The 24,301-nt window shown below is 40.7% G+C and overlaps 2 protein-coding genes across 3 annotated transcripts; one reads left to right on the top strand and one right to left on the bottom strand.

Annotated features, from left to right (window-relative positions):
* Positions 1–145: 145 nt before the first annotated feature.
* On the bottom strand, positions 146–8,588 carry LOC123501506 (tyrosine-protein kinase JAK2-like; the record flags this gene model as incomplete). The annotated part of the gene is made up of 8 exons (XM_045250361.1): positions 8,318–8,588; positions 7,193–7,515; positions 6,592–6,700; positions 3,819–3,973; positions 2,992–3,141; positions 1,838–1,992; positions 1,248–1,349; positions 146–728 (listed from the first exon to the last, which is right to left on the bottom strand). Coding segments are annotated over exons 2-8 (1,548 nt in total), but the record flags the coding sequence as incomplete, so codon positions are not given.
* Positions 8,589–9,264: 676 nt separating this feature from the next.
* LOC123501549 (testis-expressed protein 264 homolog) lies at positions 9,265–23,693 on the top strand. 2 transcript variants are annotated; one of them, XM_045250438.1, is made up of 7 exons: positions 9,265–10,244; positions 11,926–12,064; positions 12,855–13,077; positions 16,494–16,633; positions 17,122–17,191; positions 19,421–19,678; positions 20,661–23,693. In XM_045250438.1, the coding sequence occupies exons 1-7, from the start codon at positions 10,123–10,125 to the stop codon at positions 20,963–20,965; spliced, it is 1,257 nt and encodes a 418-aa protein (XP_045106373.1). In that variant the 5' UTR covers positions 9,265–10,122; the 3' UTR covers positions 20,966–23,693. The 2 variants fall into 2 exon arrangements, with proteins under 2 accessions (XP_045106373.1, XP_045106374.1); XM_045250439.1 differs by lacking the exon at positions 19,421–19,678 and having other exon boundaries at positions 9,268–10,244.
* Positions 23,694–24,301: the final 608 nt, after the last annotated feature.

The raw sequence follows: 24,301 nt of genomic DNA, 5'->3' as shown, positions 1-24,301 counted from the left end.
ACTACTACTACTTACTACTACTATTGCTTTTGACATTGGTATTTTTTTTCTTTAATTTAAAGCTAGGGGTCGATGAAAATTTTGAAGTCTCACTGGGGGTCGACGAGTTAAAAGTTTGAGAACCCCTGCTGTGACTGGGAAGGTGAAGGAAGAGGAAGGCTGAAAATTGAAGGTGTGACTTGGAACAGGGTGGAAAAAAAAAAAGACTGAAAATGAATGAGACTATGACTGAAGCATGAAGTTGAGATAGTAAAGAAAGTAGAGGATTAAAAGAATGAAGATAAAAGTTGGTAATGAAAGACAGAAAGACTGGAAGGGTGAAGGAAGAGGAAGAGTAAGAAAAGAGTGTGACTGAGGAATGAAGCTGAGATGGGGATAGTAAAGGAAGGGGAAAAATTATACAAATGAAGATGAAAGTTTGTAATGAAAGAAAGAAGAGGATTATGAAGATGAAATAGGAGATGATAGCTAAGAGAGAAGATAAAAGTGAAGTGAAGATGAAGATAGAAAAAGGAAAGAATTTATTGATACAGATATAGCTACACACACACACACAGACACACACATTGTCACCCTGCCGCAGAATGGTGTAGCAGTGTGGTGGTGCGTTGGCCTCCACCACAACATCCAGAAGAAATGTGTCATACTCAGTGGAAGACTCTCGCAGCAGGCCCACCCCCACCTCACTGCCGCCCTTCTCCTGCAGCTTCCTGGCCGACACTATGCTCCTGAAGGGGATGATAATAATAATAACGGGAGAGAAAAAAATAATTTTTCTTATGTAGTCTCTTCTGTGTCCATGTATCATCATTGTCCCTCACTAGACTTGCCTGCAAGGCTCTCCACTCAACCCTCTCCCTCTCTCTCTCTCTCTAAGCACCTCCTATGTAGTCCTTAGTGTGAATTGAGAAAAATATACAAAACTAGAGAATTACACCATCTTGTATTAATGAGTCCTCAGACAATTCCAAAAAGAAAACATCAATTCCTCAGATACTTAATGGACTTCAATATTAACTGGTCCACTCACACTCAACTCTCACTCTCCATGGTCCACTCACACTCAACTCTCACTCTCCATGGTCCACTCACACTCAACTCTCACTCTCCACGGTCCACTCACACTCAACTTTCACTCTCCACTGGTCCATTCACACTCAACTCTCACTCCACTGGTCCACTCACACTCAACTCTCACTCCACTGGTCCACTCACACTCCATTGGTCCACCTTATACTAGTTCTCACCCTATTGGTCCGTGGCACTTGCTGGACCGCAGGAAGACCAGGGAAGGCGTGGACAGCTCTCGGCAAAGGTCAAAGGTCCAGGTACACATCAAACGGTAGTACCTGCAGGGAAGATACAGGTAAGGTACAGATATGGTGCATCTCTCTCTCTCTCTCTCTCTCTCTCTCTCTTAGAAATCAGTGTAAAGAAAGGTGCTGTATTTCTTTTCTTTATTTTTGCTTTTTTTTTTGCTTTTTGGCTTTAAAAATCTGTTATATCTTTACATTCCAATATTTTAATGCTGTGTTCTCTTCCTGTGTCTTCCTGTATGTCACTCTCTCACTTCCTGTCTCAGTTGCATGATGTTAAAATCTCTCTCTCTCTCTCTCTCTCTCTCTCTCTCTCTCTCTCTCTCTGCTTCTGTATTTCCATCTTCCTAAACTCATTTAAGGAGGAGGAGATCTAAATACACTTATCTCATTCTTTTCGCTGACTATTTTGAAACTGCTCAGGAACTGGGAATTTAAGTTGGCCTATTTGTTTAGTCATCTTTGTTTCCCTTGGCCAGATTCTTCCTCTTACATAAAACAAGGGGAAAAACACTAGTTACCCAGTGAGACATCCAACCATTGCCTCCAGCTCCTCCATAGTAGACAGCTTGAAGTAACACGGCACGCCAGTCTTGCGGGACACCTCAACTGTCAGGTCCTGGGAGCGTGTCGTCACAAACACCAGGTCCTCGATGCAGCACAGGTGGGACCATGACTGTTGGGTGTAGGTGTGGCTCAGTGTGACTCACTGTGGCTGTGTGTGTGTGTGTGTGTGTGTGTGTGTGTGTGTGTGTGTGTTCTTCAATGTGGCTCTGTAGTCTGTGTGTCTGTGTGTGTGTGTGTGTGTGTGTGCGCGTGTTCTTAAATGCTTTGCTCTCATCAAATTACAAAAAAGTGTACCTGAAATATATACATCTATATTTTTTATTTAGTGAGATGCTCAGTTATGTAAGTTTCCTGCAATTTGCTATATTAAGAAGCCACATTTGTCATTTGTTAGGTTGTCGTGAGTGTTCTGTTTGATGGATACAAGCTTCAATACACAAATCATATAATCCTCACTGCACCTCTCAATACATCCTTCATAATACTGATTTTTATTACTTAGTCTCTTCGGTACCATGATGCATTGCCATATTCATTCTGCTTACTTTCTGGTGATTTCATACAGCTTCAGAAACTCATGTGAGGGATTAAAATAGTGAAAACTTTGGCCACTATTCTTCTGACCTCCATAGACCCTTCCAAATGTAAACAAAATGATCTAATCACACACAAATCTCAAGGTAAAAATGTGTGACATTAATGAAGAAGTTAAAACTCACTAGAAAGTCCAGCAAATAATATGAATAAAAAAAACCTATAGGTAAACTGTACAGCCAGGTAGATCACTGTAATTGAAGAAATAAAATAAAAAACACTCCACAACATCAAGAAAAATGGAAGTCTATAGAAGAAATACAAATGAAAAGGTCAAAAATGAGCAGTGAAAACATGGAGGCAAGCCAATAAACAGAGATAAGAACACTGTTAAGTACTGCAAAGAAACAGACAACAGAACCTCATCACCAACACACAAACACACACACACACACACAAAACTGTCGGTGCTTTCACGAAGAAACTGGATAATGACAGAGACAAGATACCATGAGATTACTCCCCTCCCGTAAACCACAACTAGGTAGATACAGCTCGGTAAATACACACTCACAGCCTTCTTGCTGGGCGAGTGGCTGTAGCGCAGGCCGGGGTGTTCAGGGTGGTAGGGGTCAATGCAGAGTCTGGCACTGTGCACCGCCCCGCCCTCATCACGCAGCACACTGTACTCCTCACTGCCGTAGCCGCACTGACTCTCCTCAACCTGTGCAGGGAGGATTCAGGTGAGGCTGAGTCGAGGGAATTGGATAGACTTTTGCTGTGACAGAGTAAGACCCATATTAAAAAATGCTTTGTTCTCCCATGACAACTATTTTCAAAGGCTCCATATGAAGATACTCATGTTTTTAAGGGTATTTTCGTGGTTCTGGTAATGGATTAGCAAGATTTTTAGTTTATCATATGGAAAAACTGTCATGAAAATCCTACTAGTTGTCTCTGGGGACTTGAAAAATTGTCACAGTGAGAGAGCAAGACATTTCTGAATATGGCCTTATGAGTTGAGACATGGAAGAGTTTTTTTGTTTTTTTTTCTTATTAAGAGAGTTGCTGGTCGGGATGCAAGCAGTTAGCAAGATCAGAAGAGCAGTTACAATGGAAATAATCAGTAGAATATAGGAACAGATAGACTTGCACATTGAAGTTTATACACAAAGGTAAGATAGATATACACACCAGCATCATATATGTACTCTGTCACTCTCTCTATAATGCCTCGGCTACAATTCTTTCACACACACCTACACACACACACACTAATAACTTAACCACATTACAAACCACTCATATCACATAAACCACCACCACCACCACCACAAACCATAAAGCCTGAGAGAAGCCCAAGGAATCCTAGAGCCACAAGAAAGAGCCCGCCACCCTCACCTTGAAGAGATATCGCTCCCGCACAAAGCTGGCCTCTCTGTTCTGACACGTCTCCACAAGCTTCTCTGCGTTCCTCTTCACGTTGAGTCTGTTAGCCATGCCATTCAGTTCCCGAGGCATGAAGCTCTTCAGGTCTATGTCGCCAACCTTCCTCCCTGCACACACACACATACACACAAATAGATTGATGAATAAGCAAATAGATAGTGAAGGTTCTTTGGCCATAGCATCATGACTCTAATCTTTCTCCCTGCACACATGCATACACACAAATAAATTGATGGATAAAGGTGGGTTCACAAATGTCAATATGCCGATGGCAATGCTACTCATTACGAGGGATGATCAGAAAATAATGCTGGGAGGGAGGGGAGCGAGGAGCAACAAGTATTGCCTGTTGTAATGTGTTTGAGCTTGTTGCTGTTTGTCTGGGTTACATTTTTTCGCTGCGCTGTGCGATTGCGTCATTGTTGGTTTGTGCCTATAACTGGAAACATGGATTTTTTTAAAGAAGGTTGCAGATTCTATACTTTCACAAGGTGGAAACTTGGGAAAAAGCAACGGAGATCAGAGGGGAATTATTGCAAGATTTTCCTGAGTCAACTCCATCACTGGAAACTGTTTCCCGCTGGATTCGAGCTTTCACAGCCGGAAAAATTCAGCTAGAAGATGATCATCGTCCTGGCTGCCCTCGGACATCTGTGACCAAAGCAACAATGGTCTGTGCACGTTCCATCATTGATGAAGATTCAACGGTTACTCTTCGATTCTTATCCTTGGAGCTTGGCGTCAGTTATGGGAGTGCACATGGCACCATGCATGAACACTTAGGGCTGAGGAAGAAGTGTGCTCAATGGATACCTCATTTGCTTACAGAAGAGCAGAAGAGCGAACGGGTGCGGATTTGTCATCTATGACTGGCTGAATTCGAGCTAAATGATCTGAAATGATTCTCAGATGTTGCTACCAGAGATGAGTGTTGAATTTCCTTCTTCACCACCAGAGACAAGTAGTCTAACATGGTGTGGCTGAGTGATGCAGAGCCTCGACCTCAGATTTCGGAGGAAAGATTTTGCAGCAGGAAGCGCCTTTTCAACATCTTCAATTCTCAAGGACCAATGTGTGTGGATCTAATGCCTCAACACTCAACTATCACAGCCCAGTACTACAATGACCACATCCTTCCTTGAGTCTTGGGACATCAGGCCAAGTCTGCACCAACCTGTCGCCAATCGTGCCTTTGCTGCCCCCCCACAAAGCTTGCCTCACTGTGCAGTTCCTGGAGCAGCAGGGGATCACACTTCTCCCCAACCACCCTACTCGCCGGACCTTGCTCCCTGTGATTTTTGGTTGTTTCCAAAAGCCAATCACAGGGAAGCTGTTTCATCATATACAAGATCTGGCACAAGCAGTCAATTCAGAGCTATGAGGTATATCGGTTTCTGAGTACCGTGATTGCTTCATAAAATGACGAAGGAGGATGGAATGCTGTATACAGGCAGGAGGGGAGTACTTTGAAGGAATGTAGGCTACTATTTGGATTTACCTCTGTACTGTGAAAATATATGGTCTCACTGTCATTACTTTTTGATCACCCCTCATAAAAGTATCCAAAGAGCCCCCCAAGCCAGAGCACATCCACAGATGGTGGCTGCGAAGTATTGGATGGTTTGTGGGAAATAAATGTAAACAAACAGCTACCCAACACCATGTCTTCTCTAGAAGACTATCCACAATTACAGTCAAATTAAATCGCCACAGCTGTTCAATCCTCACCTTTAACAAGAGACTTCAGAGACAGAAACAGTCCTTGGAGAGTGGCAGCAACCTTATTAAAAGTTCTTCTAAGGAGGCTTTTTTTCCTGTATAACTTACATCTCAGCTCCCAGACATGTTGTTTGTCCCTCACTATCTCCAACATCTTCTCTGTTTCTGGACACATGTTCAAACCTTCTTGCATGACTTCACAATGTATACAAAGCCACTAGCAGTTGGACAAGATCAGTGTGTTGGTCTTGTTTTGCTGGTAGAAGCTCTACCCGCTAGGCACCTAAATCTACGTGACACCACTAGAAGGTAGCACTGCCACCTGCACACTGATACGTGTGAATCCATCACCAACCTTTCTCCCTATGGCACACACAAAAACACACACACACACATACATACACACACACACACACATAGATGGACAGGAATGAGTAAATAAATAGATAGATGGATAGATAATGAGTTATTAGGATGATATTAAGTAAACATTGCCACATTAATAAAAAAATAAATAAATAGACTGAGGATTAAAAATATACACATTTCTAAAACCTTTAAACATGACAAATGCAAAACCTGTAAAGCGAAATATTGACAAATATGAGACAGAAATAATATGATAGTTACAGATGGTACATCACACACACACACACACACACACACACACACACACACACACACACACACACACATATATATACACACACACATACACACACTATTGACTTCAAAAACACGGAATACAAGGCAACATAGCATGAAATTAAAGAAAGAAAACTGTCAAAAGAGACATTAAGAAGTATAGCTTTCCTCATAGAATTGTGAGCAAATGGAACAAGCTTAGCGCAGAAACTGTGAATGCCAAAACTACCCAAGCTTTTAAGAGAAACTGGATAAAGGATACTACAAGATTACTCCCCTGCTATAAACCACAACTATAGGTAAAGACAACTAGGTAAATACAACTAGGTGAATATGACTAGGTAAACACACACTCACTAACCAGGGTTGTTGAGGAGGTGGAGCAGAACATCAGTCACTACCAGGCCCAAACCATCCTCAGGGTGTTTGATAAGCTCTGGTATCTCCCCTGCCAGGAAGTCTGCCCGTACCTGCACCAAAGACCTCCATCAGTCTTTGTTAGGTGAGGTGAAGTGAGGTGAGGTGAGGTGAGGTGCGGTGAGGTGAGGTGAGGTAAGGTAAGGTAAGGTAAGGTAAGGTAAGGTAAGGTAAGGTTAGGTAAGGTAAGGTAAGGTAAGGTAAGGTAAGGTTAGGTAAGGTTAGATAAGATGAGCTGAGGTTAGGTAAACAGATAAAAATGACAAAGATAAATGAATACTTGGAAGAATGACAGACACACAAATAAATAGATATATAGACAGAAAAGGCAAACAGACAGATAAACCAACAAACAAACAGACACAAACAGAAAAAAAAATTGCATCATTAGCACCCTAAAAACAAAACAAAAAAAATAAATGGAAAAAAATAAAACAAATAAATAGGTAGATTAAGGAAAAAAACAGCTACATAAACACAACACAACAAAAAATGAAACATACACACACACACACACACACACACACACACACACACACACACACCTGGTGAAAGAGATAGTCAAAGGCACAGCGATCAAGACCCTTGAGTCTGTCAAGGGTGAACGGCTTGAAACGTAGACGAAATTCCAGCGTGGGGTTGGCCGGCAGCCTCTCCACGGCACGGCCCAGACTGACCCAGAGCCTATTGCTGCAGTTCCTGAGGCCAAACAGGTGGCGGCACAGGGGACTGATGCCCAGGACACGAGCCGCTGCCACCAGGATGTCTTCTACTGTCTGGTCAGAGTCCTGGGGCAGCACCAGATGTGGCCAGTCCCCGTAGAAGGCAATGGTCAGCATGGTGGTGGTGGTGGCGTATAGGTGTTGGTCTGCAATGGTGGTGATAAAACAGGATTACTTTTTTTTTTGTTTATTTCACTCTACAACAGAAATATTTTTCTTTATATTTACTTAACTATTTCATTTTACCTTATCATCATCTTCACCTCAAGCTTCATCACTGACTCCTAATCCATCATATCCTGTTAGTATGAATGTCACTTTACTCTCAAAATACCACATGATCTTAACCTCGACTTGCATAACCTTTACTTGATCACATTACTGATTCACTCCAGTCTGTGTCACTTTACTATCAATATTACAAGTCTTTACCTCAACTTAACCCCTTCAGTACTGGAACGAATTTTTATCATGAGTTTGGATAAGATCAGACGATTTTATTGACATTAAGAAAATTAATGGCCAAAACCTTCACTATTTTTAAAGCCCACCTGAGTTTCTGAAGCTGTATGAAATCGCTAAATAGTCACCAGAATGAATATGAAAATGCGTCATAACACTAAAGACGTTAACCTGCCTCAATTCATTACATCATTGGTAGCAAATTAACAAGTCCATTTAAAATAAGTATGTATGTATTACCTCACTCTCAATCTTCAGGCAGGCACGCCCTAACCACAAATTACATTACCAAAGCATTCACGTATCAATTAAATGCAATAAAATTAAAACACCCATATCAAATCAAACTAACATTGGAGGCTAGGAACAATGTCACGTGTTGCTAAGTACAGCCTGGTGGGGGGAGGGGAAGGACATCAAATCATAACAAACACACACACAAAAAAAAAAAATAAATAAACCAAAGTAAGATTCGTGCATGCCTACCCAAGAATCACTTCTTTTTTTTTTTATTCCTCTACCATCCTCCTGCAGTGTGTGTCAGGGCGCCCTCCTTCTCTGGTCACTGCTTATCACCGATGTCCTTGTCTGTCTGGCTGTCCGTCTGTCACTCCCCCTTTTTTTCTTCTTTTTCTCACGCCATTCTCGTGTTTGTCTCTTCTCGCCCTCTGTCTTCCTCTCCTTCCTCTTGTGGTCTCTGTCTTCTGCTCGTTTTCCGCTTTTATATTTCTGCATTTTATTCATTTATCTATCAGAATTTATTTTTTTATTTCATATTTTCTGTACTTCCTTATTCATTTCTTTCATTTTCGTATATTTTCTCAGCTTTCCTATTCCTCATATTTTTTTCTCTCTCTCATTTTCCTTTTAATTAATCTTCTTCTATTTTTCACTGACGTAATGATCTTTGTGTGTTTATTCTATCAATTTATCTTTCCTCTTTTCCTAATTTTTCTGGTTCCATCTATATTTCTTCGTGATTACGTATTTTTCTCACTTTTCCCTCCTGTCTTTCCCTGACAGCACAATCACATTAAATTTTCTTCTTTCTTCCTCCTTTATCTCACCACTTCTTCTTCTGCGTTATCTATAGGTTTATCTTATTTGCTTGTTGGTTAGATAGATAGACAGCTACTTAGATAGAGGTGTGGTTTGGAGGAGGGAGGCTGGAGTTACAAGAAAGAGAAAGAGAGAAAATATGGGGAAGTCCCAGAAGAGAGAGAGATGAAAAGAAAAAAAAACGAGGAAAGATAGAGGCAGAGATAAATAGATAAACAGATAGATAGATATATAGATATGTAGATAGATAGATAGATAGGAAGAAAGAATGATTGATTGATAAGCAGATAGACAGATAACAATACAGATAGAAATAGAGAAAAAACGGATTTGATATAACACAAACGCAAGAGAGAGAGAGAGAGAGAGAGAGAGAGCAGTCAGCTGATTAGAGCGAGAGAGAGAGAGAGAGAGAGAGAGGACTCGAGGCAGTCAGTCAACTCCAGTAGAAACAGGCGTGAAGTGATAGAAGTGGCTTAAATTCCAAGTCCCCCTGGTGTTATTTGGAGCAGAGCACGGGCAGCCAGCAGGGAGGGTGTGGCTGAGCAGACACACTCCCTCTCAGCCATTGTAGTGCGGCAGTGGCAAGGCTGAAATAGACTGACATTACAAGACATAACATAAACAGGCTGACTCATACACACATACATACACGATCGTAGCTTTCCTTATTATACATACTTCTATATGTGGATTCATACTCATCCTGGCATATACGCATTGTTTTTAATTATTTTATACTACGTTTCTTTATACATTGAGTTTCTCACACATACATTGATACACGCGTCTCTGATACATGATACATACACGTTAGGACTACATATACACACCTGGTAGTCTGATTCATGTATACACCTTAATAAGTACATATATTTTTAATACATATTTGCCACTACTGTTTTTATTTAGTTTTGATGTTTGATGTGGTTTTGTTTTCATATTTACTGACTCCTGTGGTTATTTTATCATTTCTTCGCTGACCTGACCTAACCTAATCCAAACTTACATTACCTTACCTTACCTAACCAAATTTAACCTAATCTAACCTTACCTTACCTTACCTTACCTTACCTCACCTCACCTCACCTAACTTAATCTAACCTTACCTTACTTTACCAAACCTAACCTAACCTAATCTAATCTAACCTTACCTTTCCTTACTGTGTTACCTTACCTTACTTAACCTCTTTCATACACACACACACACACACACACACACACACACAGCCATGGACACAGAGACTGCCTTGCTGTGGGGGTTTGTGGTTCTGCTGTTGATTGTCATAGCAACCATCATCGGCCTGCTAGTTCACTCTGGCCTCTTTGTTCCTGTTGTGGTGAAGACATGCAAGTGAGTGAGAGAGAGAGTTGAATTTCAGTGTGTGTGTGTGAGAGAGAGAGAGAGAGAGAGAGAGTTGAATTTCTTTTTGGGTATATTTCATTGTTTAGTATTAAAACAACATTAGTGTTTTCATTCATGGGTTAAATTAGGTTAAATTTTGAGAGAAAGAGAGAGAGAGAGACTCAAATTTATCAGTTAATTTCTCTTTTTGTTATTTTTTAGTCAGTAAGCTACATTGTATATTAGCAAAGTGACATTAGCTTCCTTTCTCATCCCAGGGTTAGTATGGGTTCAGATTAATGCTTCCCTTTCATTTCCCAGGCGGTCCCTTCACTGTTTATATCCTTCAGTACCTGGACCCATTTTTATAATCATTCTGATAACTACATGGTGATTTTTTACAGCTTCAGAAACTTATTTAGGGATTAAAATAGGGAAGACTGTGGCCATTCATCTTCTTAGCTCCATACATACTTTCTAATGTAAATAAAACTGTCTAATCACACACAAAACTCAAAGTAAAAATGCATCCCAGTACTGAAGGGGTTAGTAAGTTGGCTAAGTTCATTTACATAACACACCACTACATCCCCGATAGTTTGTAATTCTGAGGCTCGTTAGTTAGTTAGGTTACCAGCGAGAGTGTTATGTGGTGGTTAGGAGCGTCATTATAGTACATGTTAGGGACTGGCATAGGTGGGTGTCATGGTAATATACTATGTATCGTGGTTGTGACTGTAGCTGTATTGATAAATTTAGTATCTCTCTCTCTCTCTCTCTCTCTCTCTCTCTCTCTCTCTCTCTCTCTCTCTCTCTCTCTCTCTCTCTCTCACACAATTAATGATTGGAGGCAGGTGGCATTTTTTTTTTTTTTTTTACACTGGAGGGGCAATTGGGCAAGGGCAACAAAAAATGGAAAAAGAAAAAAAAAGAAAGGCCCACTAGGTTGCCAGTTCCCTAAAAAAAGTCCAGTGAGTTATCCAAAATTCAGGGACAAATGTCTTGAGATCTCCCTCTTAAAAGAAGTCAAGTCGTAGGAAGTTGGAAATACAGAAACAGTTACCTCATATTGTGATTAAGTGCCTGTTAGATGGCATATATTGTTTATTTATTTATTTGTTTTGTGTAAGAGGGAAAATCTGGCTAAAGGCAACAAAAATTATTAAACTAAAATGCCCACTTAGATGCCATTCCCCGAACAGTTCCAAGAGAGAGAAAGTTAGCCAGAAGAATGGGATAAATGTCTTCAAACCTCCTCCTTCTTAAATAAGCTCAGGTCGTAGGTAGATGGAAATACAGGAGCAGAGAAAGAGTTCCAGCGTGTACCAGGGAATGAATGAATGAGAGTACTGGTCAACTTGTGCCTCGCTATAGATTATTAGCTAGCAGTTAGATTGTTCAGACATGTAAGGTGGCAGAGTTATATTCATTATGCCTCCTAGCAACCACACAAACAGTTAACTCCTTCAGTATCATGATGCATTTCTGTATTCATTCTACTGTCTATTTGGTGATATTATACAACTTCAGAAACTTATGTGGGAATTTAAATTTTGAAGACTGTGGCCATTAATCTTCTGACCTTCATAGACCCTTCCTAATGTTAACAAAATGGTCTGATCATGCACAAATCTTAAGGTAAAAATGTGTCCTGGTATTGAAGGGTTTAACCACACCATCGCTCCCCCAGGCCAGATCTTGGAGAGGTTCAGATTGCCTACAAGTTTGCCCGCGGTCCCTACAAGGAGTCTGGGGCGCTGTTTACTGAGATCCACACCCTGCTGCCGGAGTACCGCACGGTGGGGGTCTACTATGATGACCCTAAAGTGGTGAGTAGGTGGATTTTTTTTTTTTTATTTATTTATTTATTTTTTTTCTATTTATTCATTATTTTTTATTGTTTTATTTTTAGTTTTTCTTTTTCCTTTTTTGTCTTTCTTTTATCTTTTTTCTCTATTTTCTTCCTTTTTTATTCTTTATTTTCTTCTTTTTTCAATTTTTTTCTTGATAGTTTTTTTCCCTTTTTTTTTATCTATTTTCTTGTTTTTTTTTTTTTTTCAATCATTGCAGTATCAGACAATTATACTTTAATGAGGTGCTAGGTCTTTCTACTTTTCCTCTTTTTTTTTCACTTTTATTCCATCCATATCTCTCTATTGCAAGAAATAACCAGTATTCTCAGTCACCAATCTCTATCATTGCTCTCTAATGTGTTTCTAGCTCTTACTTTCTCTCACCAATATTCCATGTATCTCACACTGTAGGTAAGGGAAGGAAGGAAGTGTGAGAGAATAGAAAGTGATGCAGTAATGTAACTTTTAACATTGGATGAAGGATAAATACCTCTCTCATGTTTCAATCTCTTTGTTTTCTCTCACCAATATTCCATCTTCCTCTTCAATCATTGACTTCTAATGTGGTTCAATCTCTTTCTTTCTTTCTTTCAATCTCTCTCTTTAATCATTCACTCTTTTAATATAGTTCAATCTTTCTGTTTTCTCTCACCAATATTCCATCTCTCTTTTTAATCATTCACTCTTTCTGCACCAACAAACCATTCATCTCACTAATACAAGACTCCACCACCACCACTACCACCGCTACTCTCGCCCCAAACAGAAACAGCCACAGAAGCTCCGGTACATCGTGGGGGTCATTCTGGCAGAGGGGATGGGGGCGGCAGTCCTGCCCGAGCACCGCCAGCTGCTTGAGGAGAAGGGGTACCAGTTTACCACCTTCCCAGCCATCGACCATGCTGTCCAGACTTCCTTCCCCTTCAACAGCACCATCTCCATCATTATGGCTGTCATGAAGGTGTACCCTGCCCTGCGAGAGTACATAGGTGAGTTTGTGTGTGTGTATGAGTGTTGTGGATGTGTATAGGGGTGTGTGTGTGTGTGTGTGTGTGTGTGTGTGTGTGTGTGTGTGTGTGTGTGTGTGTGTGTGTGTGTATTTACCTAATTGTATTTACCTAATTGTAACATACGGGAAAAGAGCTATGCTCGTGTTGTCCCGTCTCCATATCTATTAATGTCCAGCTTTTTCTTAAAATCATGAATATTCCTTGCGTTGACCACTTCCACGTCTAAACTATTCCATGCTTCCACCCTTCTATGAGGGAAGCTATATTTTTCACATCTCTCCTATAAGTGGCCATTTTAGTTTTTCCCATGCCCTCTCGACATTCTTTCATTCCACATACACAGATCTTCCCTATCCATTTTTTCCATGCCAATCATCACTCTGTATATTGCTATCAGGTCTCCCTTTCTCTTCTGTTTTCCAGGGTCGGAAGTTGCATTCTTTTCAGTCTGTCTTCATAAGTCAAATCTCTTAAGTCAGGCACCATTTTGTTGCAGCCCTCTGTACTTTCTCTAGTTTCCTTATGTGTTTCTTTAAGTTCGAGCCCACTGTATTGTTGCATATTCAAGCCTCGGTCTTATCATTGCAGTAATTATTTTCTTCATCATTTCTTCATCTAAATATACGAACGCCACTCTTATGTTCCTCAATAAGTTCAATACTTCTCCAATTATTTTGTTTATATGTCTCTCTGGCGATAGGTCATTGGTAATTGTCACCCCAAGGTCTTTTTCTTCATGACTGGTTTTATGTCTTCATTTCCTATCTTGTACATACTCCTGATTCTTCTTTCACTCTTGCCAAACTCTATTTTCTTGCATTTTGTCGTGTTGAACTCCATTTGCCATGTACAGCTCCATTTCCATATTCTGTCCAAGTCTTCCTGGAGTAGTTCGCAATCTTTGTCACATCTCACTTTTCTTAACAATTTTGCATCGCCTGCAAATAGGCTCACATAACTGGACACCCCATCCACCATGTCATTTATGTAGACCGCGAACATTACTGGTGCCAACACTGATCCCTGTGGAACTCCACTCTCCACCAAGCCCCATTCTGATGGTCTGTCCTTAATTATTGTTCTCATTTCTCTTCCTACCAAAAGTCTTCCATCCATTTTAGTAAACTGCCATGCACTCCTCCTACCATTTCAAGTTTCCAGATCAGTCTCCGGTGTGGTACCTTATCAAAGGCCTTTTTAAATCCAGATATATTCCATCAGCCCAACCATCTCTTTCCTGTATTACATCTATCACCCTCGAATAGTAACATATCAGGTTTGTCGTGCATGAACGCCCTTTTCTAAAACCAAATTGACACTCACAAAGTATGTCATTTTTCTCCAAGAAGTCTGTCCATCTATTCTTCACCACCCTCTCACACATCTTAGCTACCACACTTGTAAGTGACACTGGTCTATAGTTCAATGGGTCTCTTGTTACCTGATTTATAGATTGGGACAATGTTAGCTCTTTTCCAGTCTTGGGGCACTACACCTTCCCTTAATGAGGCATCAATTACTTCACAAACTTTTTCTGCCAGTTGCTCCCTGCATTCTCTTAAAATCCATCCTGATACCCCATCAGGTCCCACAGCTTTTCTCACTTCTAAACTCCCCATCATATTCTTGATCTCCTCCACAGTTACTTGAAACTCCTTCATAATCCCTTTCTGTTCCATTACCAGTGGTTTGTCAAAAGCAGTCTCCTTTGTGAATACCTTCCGAAAGCATCCATTCATAGCCTCTGCCATTTCCTGGGATCTTCACTGCATACTCCATTTACTTCTAAACTTTCAATACTTTCTCTATTTTTGATGTTGTTGTTCACATGTCTGTAAAAAGCCTTGGTTGGTCTTTACATTTATCAATTATATCCTTTTCTTGTTTCTTTCTTTCTTCTCTTCTAATCAACACATATTCATTTCTTGCTCTTTTGTAACTTTCCCACTGCTTAATCCGTCTTTTCCTTCTCCACCTCTTCCATGCATCCTCTTTTCTTGTTCTAGCCTTTTCACATCTATCGTTAAACCAGTCCTGCTTTCCAACTTCTATGTTGTCTTATTGGTACAAATTTTTCTCACCTTCTTTGTATATTTTTATAAATTCCTTCCACTTTTCATTTGCTCCTTAGCACTCTTGAATTTCATCCAATTTGTCTCTTGAAAGAATTTCTTTAGGTTTCCAAAATCTGTCTTGGCATAATTCCATCTTCCCACTTTATATTCTTCATTTCTTCTAGATTTCTCTTCATCTATCACCTTGAACTCCAAAACTGCATGATCACTCTTTGCTAAAGGGCACTCCACCCTCATCTCCTCAATGACCATTGGCTCTGTACTAAAGACCAAGTCCAGTCTTGACGATGCTCCTCTCCTCCAAACCTAGTATCTTCTTTGACCCACTGAGTTAACACATTTTCCATTGCCAGTGTCAATAGTGTATTTCCCCATGTTGTCTCTGATCCTTCCATTGACCAGTCCTCCCAACACACCTCTTTACAATTAAAATCTCCCATCATTATAGTTCGTTCACAGCCACCCAACATTTCTTCCAGACATGTTCCTGTATCACTTATCATTTCTTCATATTCCTGTACTGACCATGCATTTGTCTTAGGTGGTACGTACACCACTATGTAGTGCCTCTTTTTTCCTTCATTAGTTTCTGTTCTGATCTTTAGCACTTCTGCCTTTCCCATACCTTCTTTCACTTGATCCACCTTTATATCTTTTTTAACCAGCAACATCACTCCTCCTCCCATCTTACCTACTCTATTTCTTTTCAAAACATTATATTTCCCTTCTCCAACCATCATCAGGTCTTCTCCCTCTCTCAGTTTTGTGTGTGTGTGTGTGTGTGAGGATACTGTGGGTGTGTATAGGTGCATGTGTGTGTGTAAAAATGCTGTGAGTGTGTATAGGTGTGTAAGTGTGTGTTTGTTATGGTGTGTGTGTGTGTAATTCACTGTTTCACTGTTTGATCTGCTGCAGTTTCTGACGAGACAGCCAGACGTTACCCTACGGAATGAGATCAGGGCTCATTTATTTCCGATCTTGGGATAGGCCTGAGACCAGGCACACACCACACACCGGGACAACAAGGTCACAACTCCTTGATTTACATCCCGTACCTACTCACTGCTAGGTGAACAGCACCTACACGTGAAAGGAGACACACCCAAATATCTCCACCCGGCCGGGGAATCGAACCCCGGTCCTCTGGCTTGTGAAGCCAGCACTCTAACCACTGAGCTACCGGGCCGTGTGTGTGTGTGTGTGTGTGTGTGGAAGTATAGTGTGTGTATATAAAAGAGCGTGCTATGTGTGTGTGTGTGTGTGTGTGTGTATGGAAGCAATAACAAACAACACACAGCAGTTCCGTCACACTTCCTGCAGAGGCGCGCAGTCTGTGTGCCCGGCCCTTCCTGGAGGTGTATGACAGCAACCGTGCCGAGATACTATTCATTGGCCCCCTAGCACGGCAGGACGACTTCTATGTGCCAGAGGTGCTGCAGGAAGAGGAGGACACCCACCAGGTACAGTATGGCAGTTGGGAGTCAGAGGTGTGGTGGGGTGGGAGGGGAGAAAAAGGGAGAGAGGGTGGTAGTGTCGAGAATAGGTAGGTAATGTTATTGTATCTTATCTTTTCATTGTTTCTTACACTAGTTAGGGAAGGAGGAAAGAGAGGGAATCAAATGTGATATAGGTAGGTACTGTATCCTAGATTTTACTGAGGAAAGAGAGAGAGAGAGTAAAAGTGGTACAAATAGATGTTATTGTATTATTGTGTCTGTTTCTCACACTACATTAGGTTAGGTTAGGTTAGGTAAGGGAAGGAGGAATGAGAGAGGAAAGGGCTTCAGGTAGGCATTGTGTCCTAGTTTCTTTTGTTTCCCACTTTAGTTGAGGAAAGAAAGGGAATAAAAAGTGGTAGAGTAATGTAATGTAACTAGTGAAGGGCAAGCATAAGACGAGGATTATTGATTGATTTACTGTTTACCTGCCATCTGTTTACTCCTGGCAGGATGATTATGATGACGACGCTCGGACTGACAACTCCAGCAGGTCCTGGGACGAGGCATCCTTCATGAGAGGTAAGGGTGGTAGGATGCTTAAGGTTGTGTATCCTCTCTGTATTTCCAGCTAGATTTATTATTTTTTTATTATATTTGTTGGGTATACTTGGGCTAGTAAAGATTCAGAGTAAAGGTGGGCTCGTACGTGTCAATATGTGGCTGAAAATGGTAGCTGCTCGAAGTATTGACAGACCCCTGCTAGCCAGAACACATTCACACATAGCGGCTGGGAAGTATCAGCTGGTTGGCCTACATTTCTTATAAGACGTGTTCATCTTATTAACAAAAGACTATGCACACTTGCAGTCAAATTAAATCATCCTAAGTATTTACTCACTTCCAGCAACACCCTGCAGAGAGGGAAGCAGTCCTTAGAGAGTGGCAGCAATTTCATTAAATGTATTTGTATGTAGACTTTTTTTTTGCTATACAACTCATTTTTCGGGTCCCAGACATGCTATTTGTCCCTCACTAGCTCCAGTATCTTCTCTGCCTCTGGACACCACATGTTCAAACCTTCTTCCATGCTGTCACAATGTAAACAAAGCTGCTAGTAGCTGAAAAATCTGTCTGTCTTGCTTTGCAGCAAGCATCTCCACCCGCTAGGCACCAAAATCTAGCCAATAACTGTAGCGGCTAACATTTCCTGCCACATATTGACACGTGTGAACCTGCCTTAAGATGCTGTAAATATGAAGCCTTTTTGTAATGCTATTATCATTATTATCATCAATATTATTGCTACTATTACTACAATTTTATTTGTACAGATCGGTATTGTGTTTGAGATTTCCTGCTTTGATTAAACATGCTGGGATGTCCTGGTGCTTGCATTCACACACACAAAACATACAAACACATTGCATGGAGGATAGGCTGTGTGGGGAAACTGATTTTTTTCTTGTTTGTACTGGGAGAGACAGGAAAGACCACTTACATTTCCCAGGAAGAATAGGAAACAAGTGTTGAGGGAAAAACAACTTTGTGTTTGGGGTGTTTAGTGTTGGAAGTTTGATGTGTAGTTTTATATATCATCAGATTTTAATATTAACTCATGGAAAAGAAGACCATTGTTCCTTCACACCTTCCACCAAATGTCCCGGATATTAAGCAAAGTGGAGCACATTTAGGGCATGACAAGTAATGACAACACCACTACCACTTTCTGAATATTCTGAGCACATGACAAGGGTACAATGACAACAACAACACCACAAACATATACTGACACATTCTTTACTGCTTGACAAGGGTATAATGACAACAATACCACTACCACATCCTTACGTATGAGCACATAACAAAGATATAATAACACCACCACCTTACCCTACACATGACGAGACTATCATGACAACAACACCACAGACACATGCTGACACATTCTATAGCGCATAACAAGGCACCACCTTACCCTACACGTGATGAGCCTGTAATGACCAACAGACCCACAAACACACACTGACACATTCTTTAGCACTTAACAAGGCTGTAGTGACAATAACACCACCACAAACACATCCTAACACCTTGAGCACTGCCTGTAATGACAACAACACCTCACCCAGCACAGCCTGACACATCCTACAGCCCATTCATTTCTAGCCTGCAGCTGGAGCCTAAGGTTTTTCTTAACTTCAGTCTGTGTGTTAGTCAGTCTGTCTCTCACTCTGACTGGCTCCACCACTCATGGGTCCAGTCTGCCCTGACTCAGCCGACTCTGAAACTCTTCTAAGTTGTGCCTTCACTGTTTTCAAAATGCTGTACGTTAACACACATTAGGTTTTAATGTTGTGGCCTAGTCCCATATTCTTAATAGACACAATAGAGTCTTCTTTATTCAATTGAAAAAAAAAACTAATTTGCTCTGATATATATTTAAACTTTAAGGGATTAATATGTGCCTTTTAATATTGTCTTACTTCTGGGGATTGTGACAAATTGGAAACCCACGAGTTGCTCTGGACAACAAAAATATTAGCTACGCCACTGCCAAGGGTAACAACAAAGACCCACCTAGATGTCAGTCCCAAAGACCACAGACCAATCAATGACTAGTAGTGTTGAAGAGGTAGTGAGTCATTCCGGCTTAAGATGCAGGCTTGGAATGAACAAAAGAATACAAAAAATACACCAGACTGTGCATACCAGCCACCTCATTGTGCTTTACATATACTACAACACCCATCCCTCTCTGTCCCTCCCCTGCCATGCTTGCCGCTGTCCTCCCCCTCCCCGACCCAGCAGAGGAGGCAGGGGGTGGTGACGGCCCTGAGTCAGACCTGTCCGAACGTGAGGAGAGCAACACCACCACTACCACTGCTACTGCCACCACCACCACCACTACCACTGCACATCCTCCACCACCTGTCTTCCAGTGTCCATCTTCCTCATCTCCTTCCATTGATGTTTCTCACACTCCTCCTCCTCCTCCTCCTCTGTCCTCTCCTTCCCCTCCTCCTCCTCCTCTTCCTTCTTCCTCCTCTTTTCCTCCTTCATTACCAGGTTAGTTTTAACATTGTCTTCTTGTTCTTCGTGCATTTTGATTTTTTTTCTTATTTTCTTTTTTTTTTATCTTTTCATCGCTCTCTCTCTCTCTCTCTCTCTCTCTCTCTCTCTCTCTCTCTCTCTCTCTCTCTCTCTCTCTCTCTCTCTCTCTCTCTCTCTCTCTCTCTCTCTCTCTCTGATATCCTCCATGCATTGTCTCCATTACTTCCCTTCCCCTCCATTATCACCTGCTTCTGCTCCCTCATCCTGCTTGTTTACTTGTTTGCTCAAATCCTTTTATTTATTTATTTATATTTTTTATTAATTTATTTATTTATATTTTTTGCATGTTCAGATTTTTTTTTCCTGTTTTTGCATTTTTTTTTTTTTTTTGGTTGTGTGTTTTCTTGATTTTGTTTTATTTGCTTTTCTTTGATTCCATCTCTTTTCTTTTTTCTGTTTATATGTTTCTCTTTTTCTTTCTGTTTTGTCCCTTTCTTGTATTCAACTTTTTTTTCATTTGCTTTTTTTGTGTTTTTGTTTTAATTTCTTTCTTTGGTGTGTGTGTTTGTTTGTGCATGTGCATGTTTCCGTGTTTGTTGCTTGTGTATTTGCTTATTTATATCTAATTTTTCTTTTCATTTTCTGCTATGATTTTTTTTTTTTTCTTGCTTATTTAGTTCATGTACTGCTTTCCTTTCTCTGTCTTTTTTTAATCTATTTTGGATAATTCTTTTGAGTTTGGCATAATAATCGTAGTAATTGTTGTTGTTGTGAGAGTACTGGTTAATAATTTTTGGTTGTTTGAGCATTTGGTAAGTTTCTGTAGTGCCTACTATATGTTGACTATTATCCTTTTAAATCAACAGAGCTATCATCACAATACAGAGTGAGCTATTGAGTGTACTGTGTCTGCATATGTACAACTGCTTATATACACACACACAGACACACTAAACCACAACACACAAATCTCAATATTTCTTATCCCCACCACCAGAGGATACCACTACCACCACCACTGCCACTACACCACCCCCTACTACCACCACCACCAGTACCACTGTCACTGCTACACCCCTGCTGCCGCCACCCATCCCTGAGCCAGCTGAGCCCCTGGATATCGCTGACACAGGGTCGGCTGGGAGCGAGGAAAGTGATGCCAATACAGCTTCGTCCTTTGAGGAGATTGATGACCGAGAGGCTGCTGCCGCTGCTGCTGCCGCCGCCGCTGCTGCTGCTAATGGTGGTGGTGAAGGCCGAGATGGGAGTGTGCGGAAGGATGATGATGAGGGGGAGCGATAAGTGACGAGTGGGGAAGATAGAGTGGAGATTGATATAGAGAGAGAGTGAAGGGTAGGAGTAAGAAAATGGAATAGTTGAGAGGGATATAGGTTTAGATAAGGGGTGGAGAAGGAGGAACAGGATGAGGTACATGTGAGATAAAGGAAAAGAAGGTAAAGATGGAGGAAAGTCACTGTAATCAAGGTGTTAAGGTGTCATGGAGAGATGGCAGGATGGATTATGGGTAAGGTAGAAAGGCAGGTTGCTTTAGGACGAGGAAAGAATGAAGGAAGGAGTTGCATCGTTAGTGAGAAAATAAAACTAAAAAAAAAATAATAAATAAATAAATAAAAATAAGAAATAGCAAAAATAAGGACATAATCTTGGGTTGAATAGGACATAACTTTTATATATCTTTTCAATGAATTAAGTGTCTATTATATTCACTTCATATATTATTATACTTCCATATGCTATTAATTTTGTTTTTACTTGCTAAGATATACATATTCATTCATTTATTATGCAATGAACAAAATAACATACACACAATTCCATATTTTAAAAGGAATACACAAATTTTAAACAATACAAATACTTTACCACACCATATCATATTGCATCATTGCATTACCAGAAACAAGATGAATACTCTAAGAAAAACAAAAACTACACTTGGTTACGGATTAATGGAAATGTAATGTTAGATAAGATATATAGAATTAAAGATTTAAGAACAAGTACTGAAACACAGGGCTTAGTGGGGGCTGGGCAGGGCTGGTAGGGGCCTATAGTGTGCATGGGGGCTTAGATTAAGAAGGGGCAGGCAGATTTGAGAATGCTGTGGGACAAAACTGGGAGATAGGACAGATGGGGATAGGGCTTAACAAGATTAACAGGGGGGTAAGGGGTGGGTGCAGGGTGTTCTGGGCTTAGTGAAGCTGTAGTGGAGGAGTGGAGGGCTGAGTAGTGGTATGACTTGGTTGTATTGGCTTGTATCTCTACACTCCACTGTCAAAGGGAATAATGTACTACTATAGTGTCCTGCAATGCTGTGATGACGATGTATTGTTATTTACTACACTCAGTCCTTCCTTTGCGCTTGATTTTGATGGTTTAGACGCTGCTTATCTCATACTCTGGGTAGCATAAAGTAGGTCATAGAAAGGTGATCTGTGGACATTTCAAGCATTCAAGAGTCCTAGCTCTGTAGAATAAGACATAATGTTGAGACTGTGAAGCACACGGTGAGAAAACTGATTGGTCTTACTAGATAGAAGGGTGAGAGGCAGACTGTGTTAGATGGTCAGTAACTCCATGCATGCCAGTTCACAATACCTGTTTGTTAGTGTAATGGGACAGCTATGTGTGTGCTTGCTGCTCTGTTCTGAAGGGCCATTGTGTCATGAATGAGTGTCTGAGTGTCACTACCTCCCATAATGCTTGTCAGGTAGCATGGGAGGTGGTACTCAGTGCTGTGTTGTCTTTCATGGGCCTGCTGCTGTGGGGATTCCTGCTCGGCCAGACATGTATCTTTCCAATGAACAATAAGGGTTACCTGAAGGTTTGCCGTCACACTAGGAAAGGGATTAACAAAGTCTTATGGTGTTTGATTGCTTCCTAATCTTGTGTTACTGTGATGGATAATGGTCTGAATTAAAGCCAGTGGTGTGTTCGATGACCTAATCTTACTGACATCATTGTGTGGAGTAAGAAGTTAGCAAGAAATGTTTCTAAGCTAATCAGATGTTTTTTAATGGTCTAATGTTACTTATTGTTTGTAGTAGGAGGTTAGGAAGTTGTTACTCTCAGACACGAGTAATGTTATGTCACTGAGAGGTGTTGGGGCAGCGATGGACATTAGGGATCAGTTTCCACCACAAAAACTTATAAGCCGTCCAATCCAATAAGGGAAAATGTGGACGTTTGATGAAATAATGACAATTGAGTGGTACTGGGTTGACTTAAGAATGTCCTTCACTGTTGTGTGTGGCAGACCTTCAGGTTATCCAAAGAATTAACATTACTTTGCATTGACACCACTTATGTGTATAGAATTATATGGTTATCAGTTATATTCCTTCATTTCCAAGGTGAAGTGTTGAAGTAAACTGTATTTCAAGGGGAAGAGGAGAGGTTTTTGTTTGCTGTGTGGTGCTGTTGAGGGGCTGTCTGGCTGGCTTTGCTGCACTGCCACCACCACCACCACTATTACCATCAACACCACCACCATCATCACCACCACCGCCCCAGGCCACCTCTTCTGCCACACCGTCACCAGTCAGTCAGTCAGTCAAGCCATGTTGTAGTCAGTGCCACTGTCCTGTCTCTTGCTGTGGGCATTGGGGTGGGTGTGTGTGTGTTTGTACTTATTCAAGCTTCTAATAAGATTTACATACAGTATTGGCTAAAGAAAAGGAAGAAGGAAACAAAAAAAAAGGAAATTATGGGGAATGTGAGTGTTTTCCTTCCATTGAAGTTATTATTAAGAGCAGTGAATTATTGTGAAGTTCAGTGTTTATTCCACCTTTAGTACATTCTGAAGTGAGTGAAAATTATTATTACGTCCAAAAATTAAATGGGGTTAATTCATGCAAGATTGTGGCTTTTGTGAGCACATATCAAGAGTGCTTCTAAGTACCCCGGGTTAAATTTCCTTGTGTTAGTGCCTGTCATGTCAAATGTACTACTACTACTACTACTTCTGTCTATACAATTTTAGCAACAAAATAAACACTACTAAATTTGACACTGATTTGTGGACTCCTCTTAAAATGGGATGTAATCTTGTTCTATCATCCATAAGTACACGAGGCATCTTTGCCATCCTCACCAGTCACCACCACCCTGTCTGTTTGCCTCCAATATTTGAATCCTCCTCTCCCCTAAACTATCCGTACTACTGCACGGTAAGGGCATAACAGCCTGCTTTTTCATGATTTTATTTTATTTTATTTATTTATTTATTCATTTTTCTTTTTTCATTTTTTTGCGAATTCCACGTTAATTTGTCACTAAAACTACGAAAACTCCCTTAAAAACCGTACGTATCTCCATAACTGGCCAATGGCGGGTAGCTGGGTATCTTTAAACAAGATACTCGATCCGTAGCCGTGTTCTCAAGTGTATGTAGAAATCTTCCACTAGGACAACTAAACAGTCTTCATAACGTTTTATTCTCTCACCACGACTTTTCTAAAGCCACATAGATGACTAGCTGGGTTAAGATAGTTTTTACCTGCTAATAACATTTATAGAAATCGTGCTAACATGCAACTAGGACCATAAAAAAAAACACCATGCGGGGCCGAGATGTTTCATAATAATGGTAGTGATGGCAGTTTTGGTCCGAGTAGT

Source organism: Portunus trituberculatus, chromosome 9 (assembly GCF_017591435.1).
Source record: "Portunus trituberculatus isolate SZX2019 chromosome 9, ASM1759143v1, whole genome shotgun sequence".
In the NCBI taxonomy this organism is placed as follows: domain Eukaryota; kingdom Metazoa; phylum Arthropoda; class Malacostraca; order Decapoda; family Portunidae; genus Portunus; species Portunus trituberculatus.
This window is presented reverse-complemented; position numbering and strand designations above follow the sequence as displayed.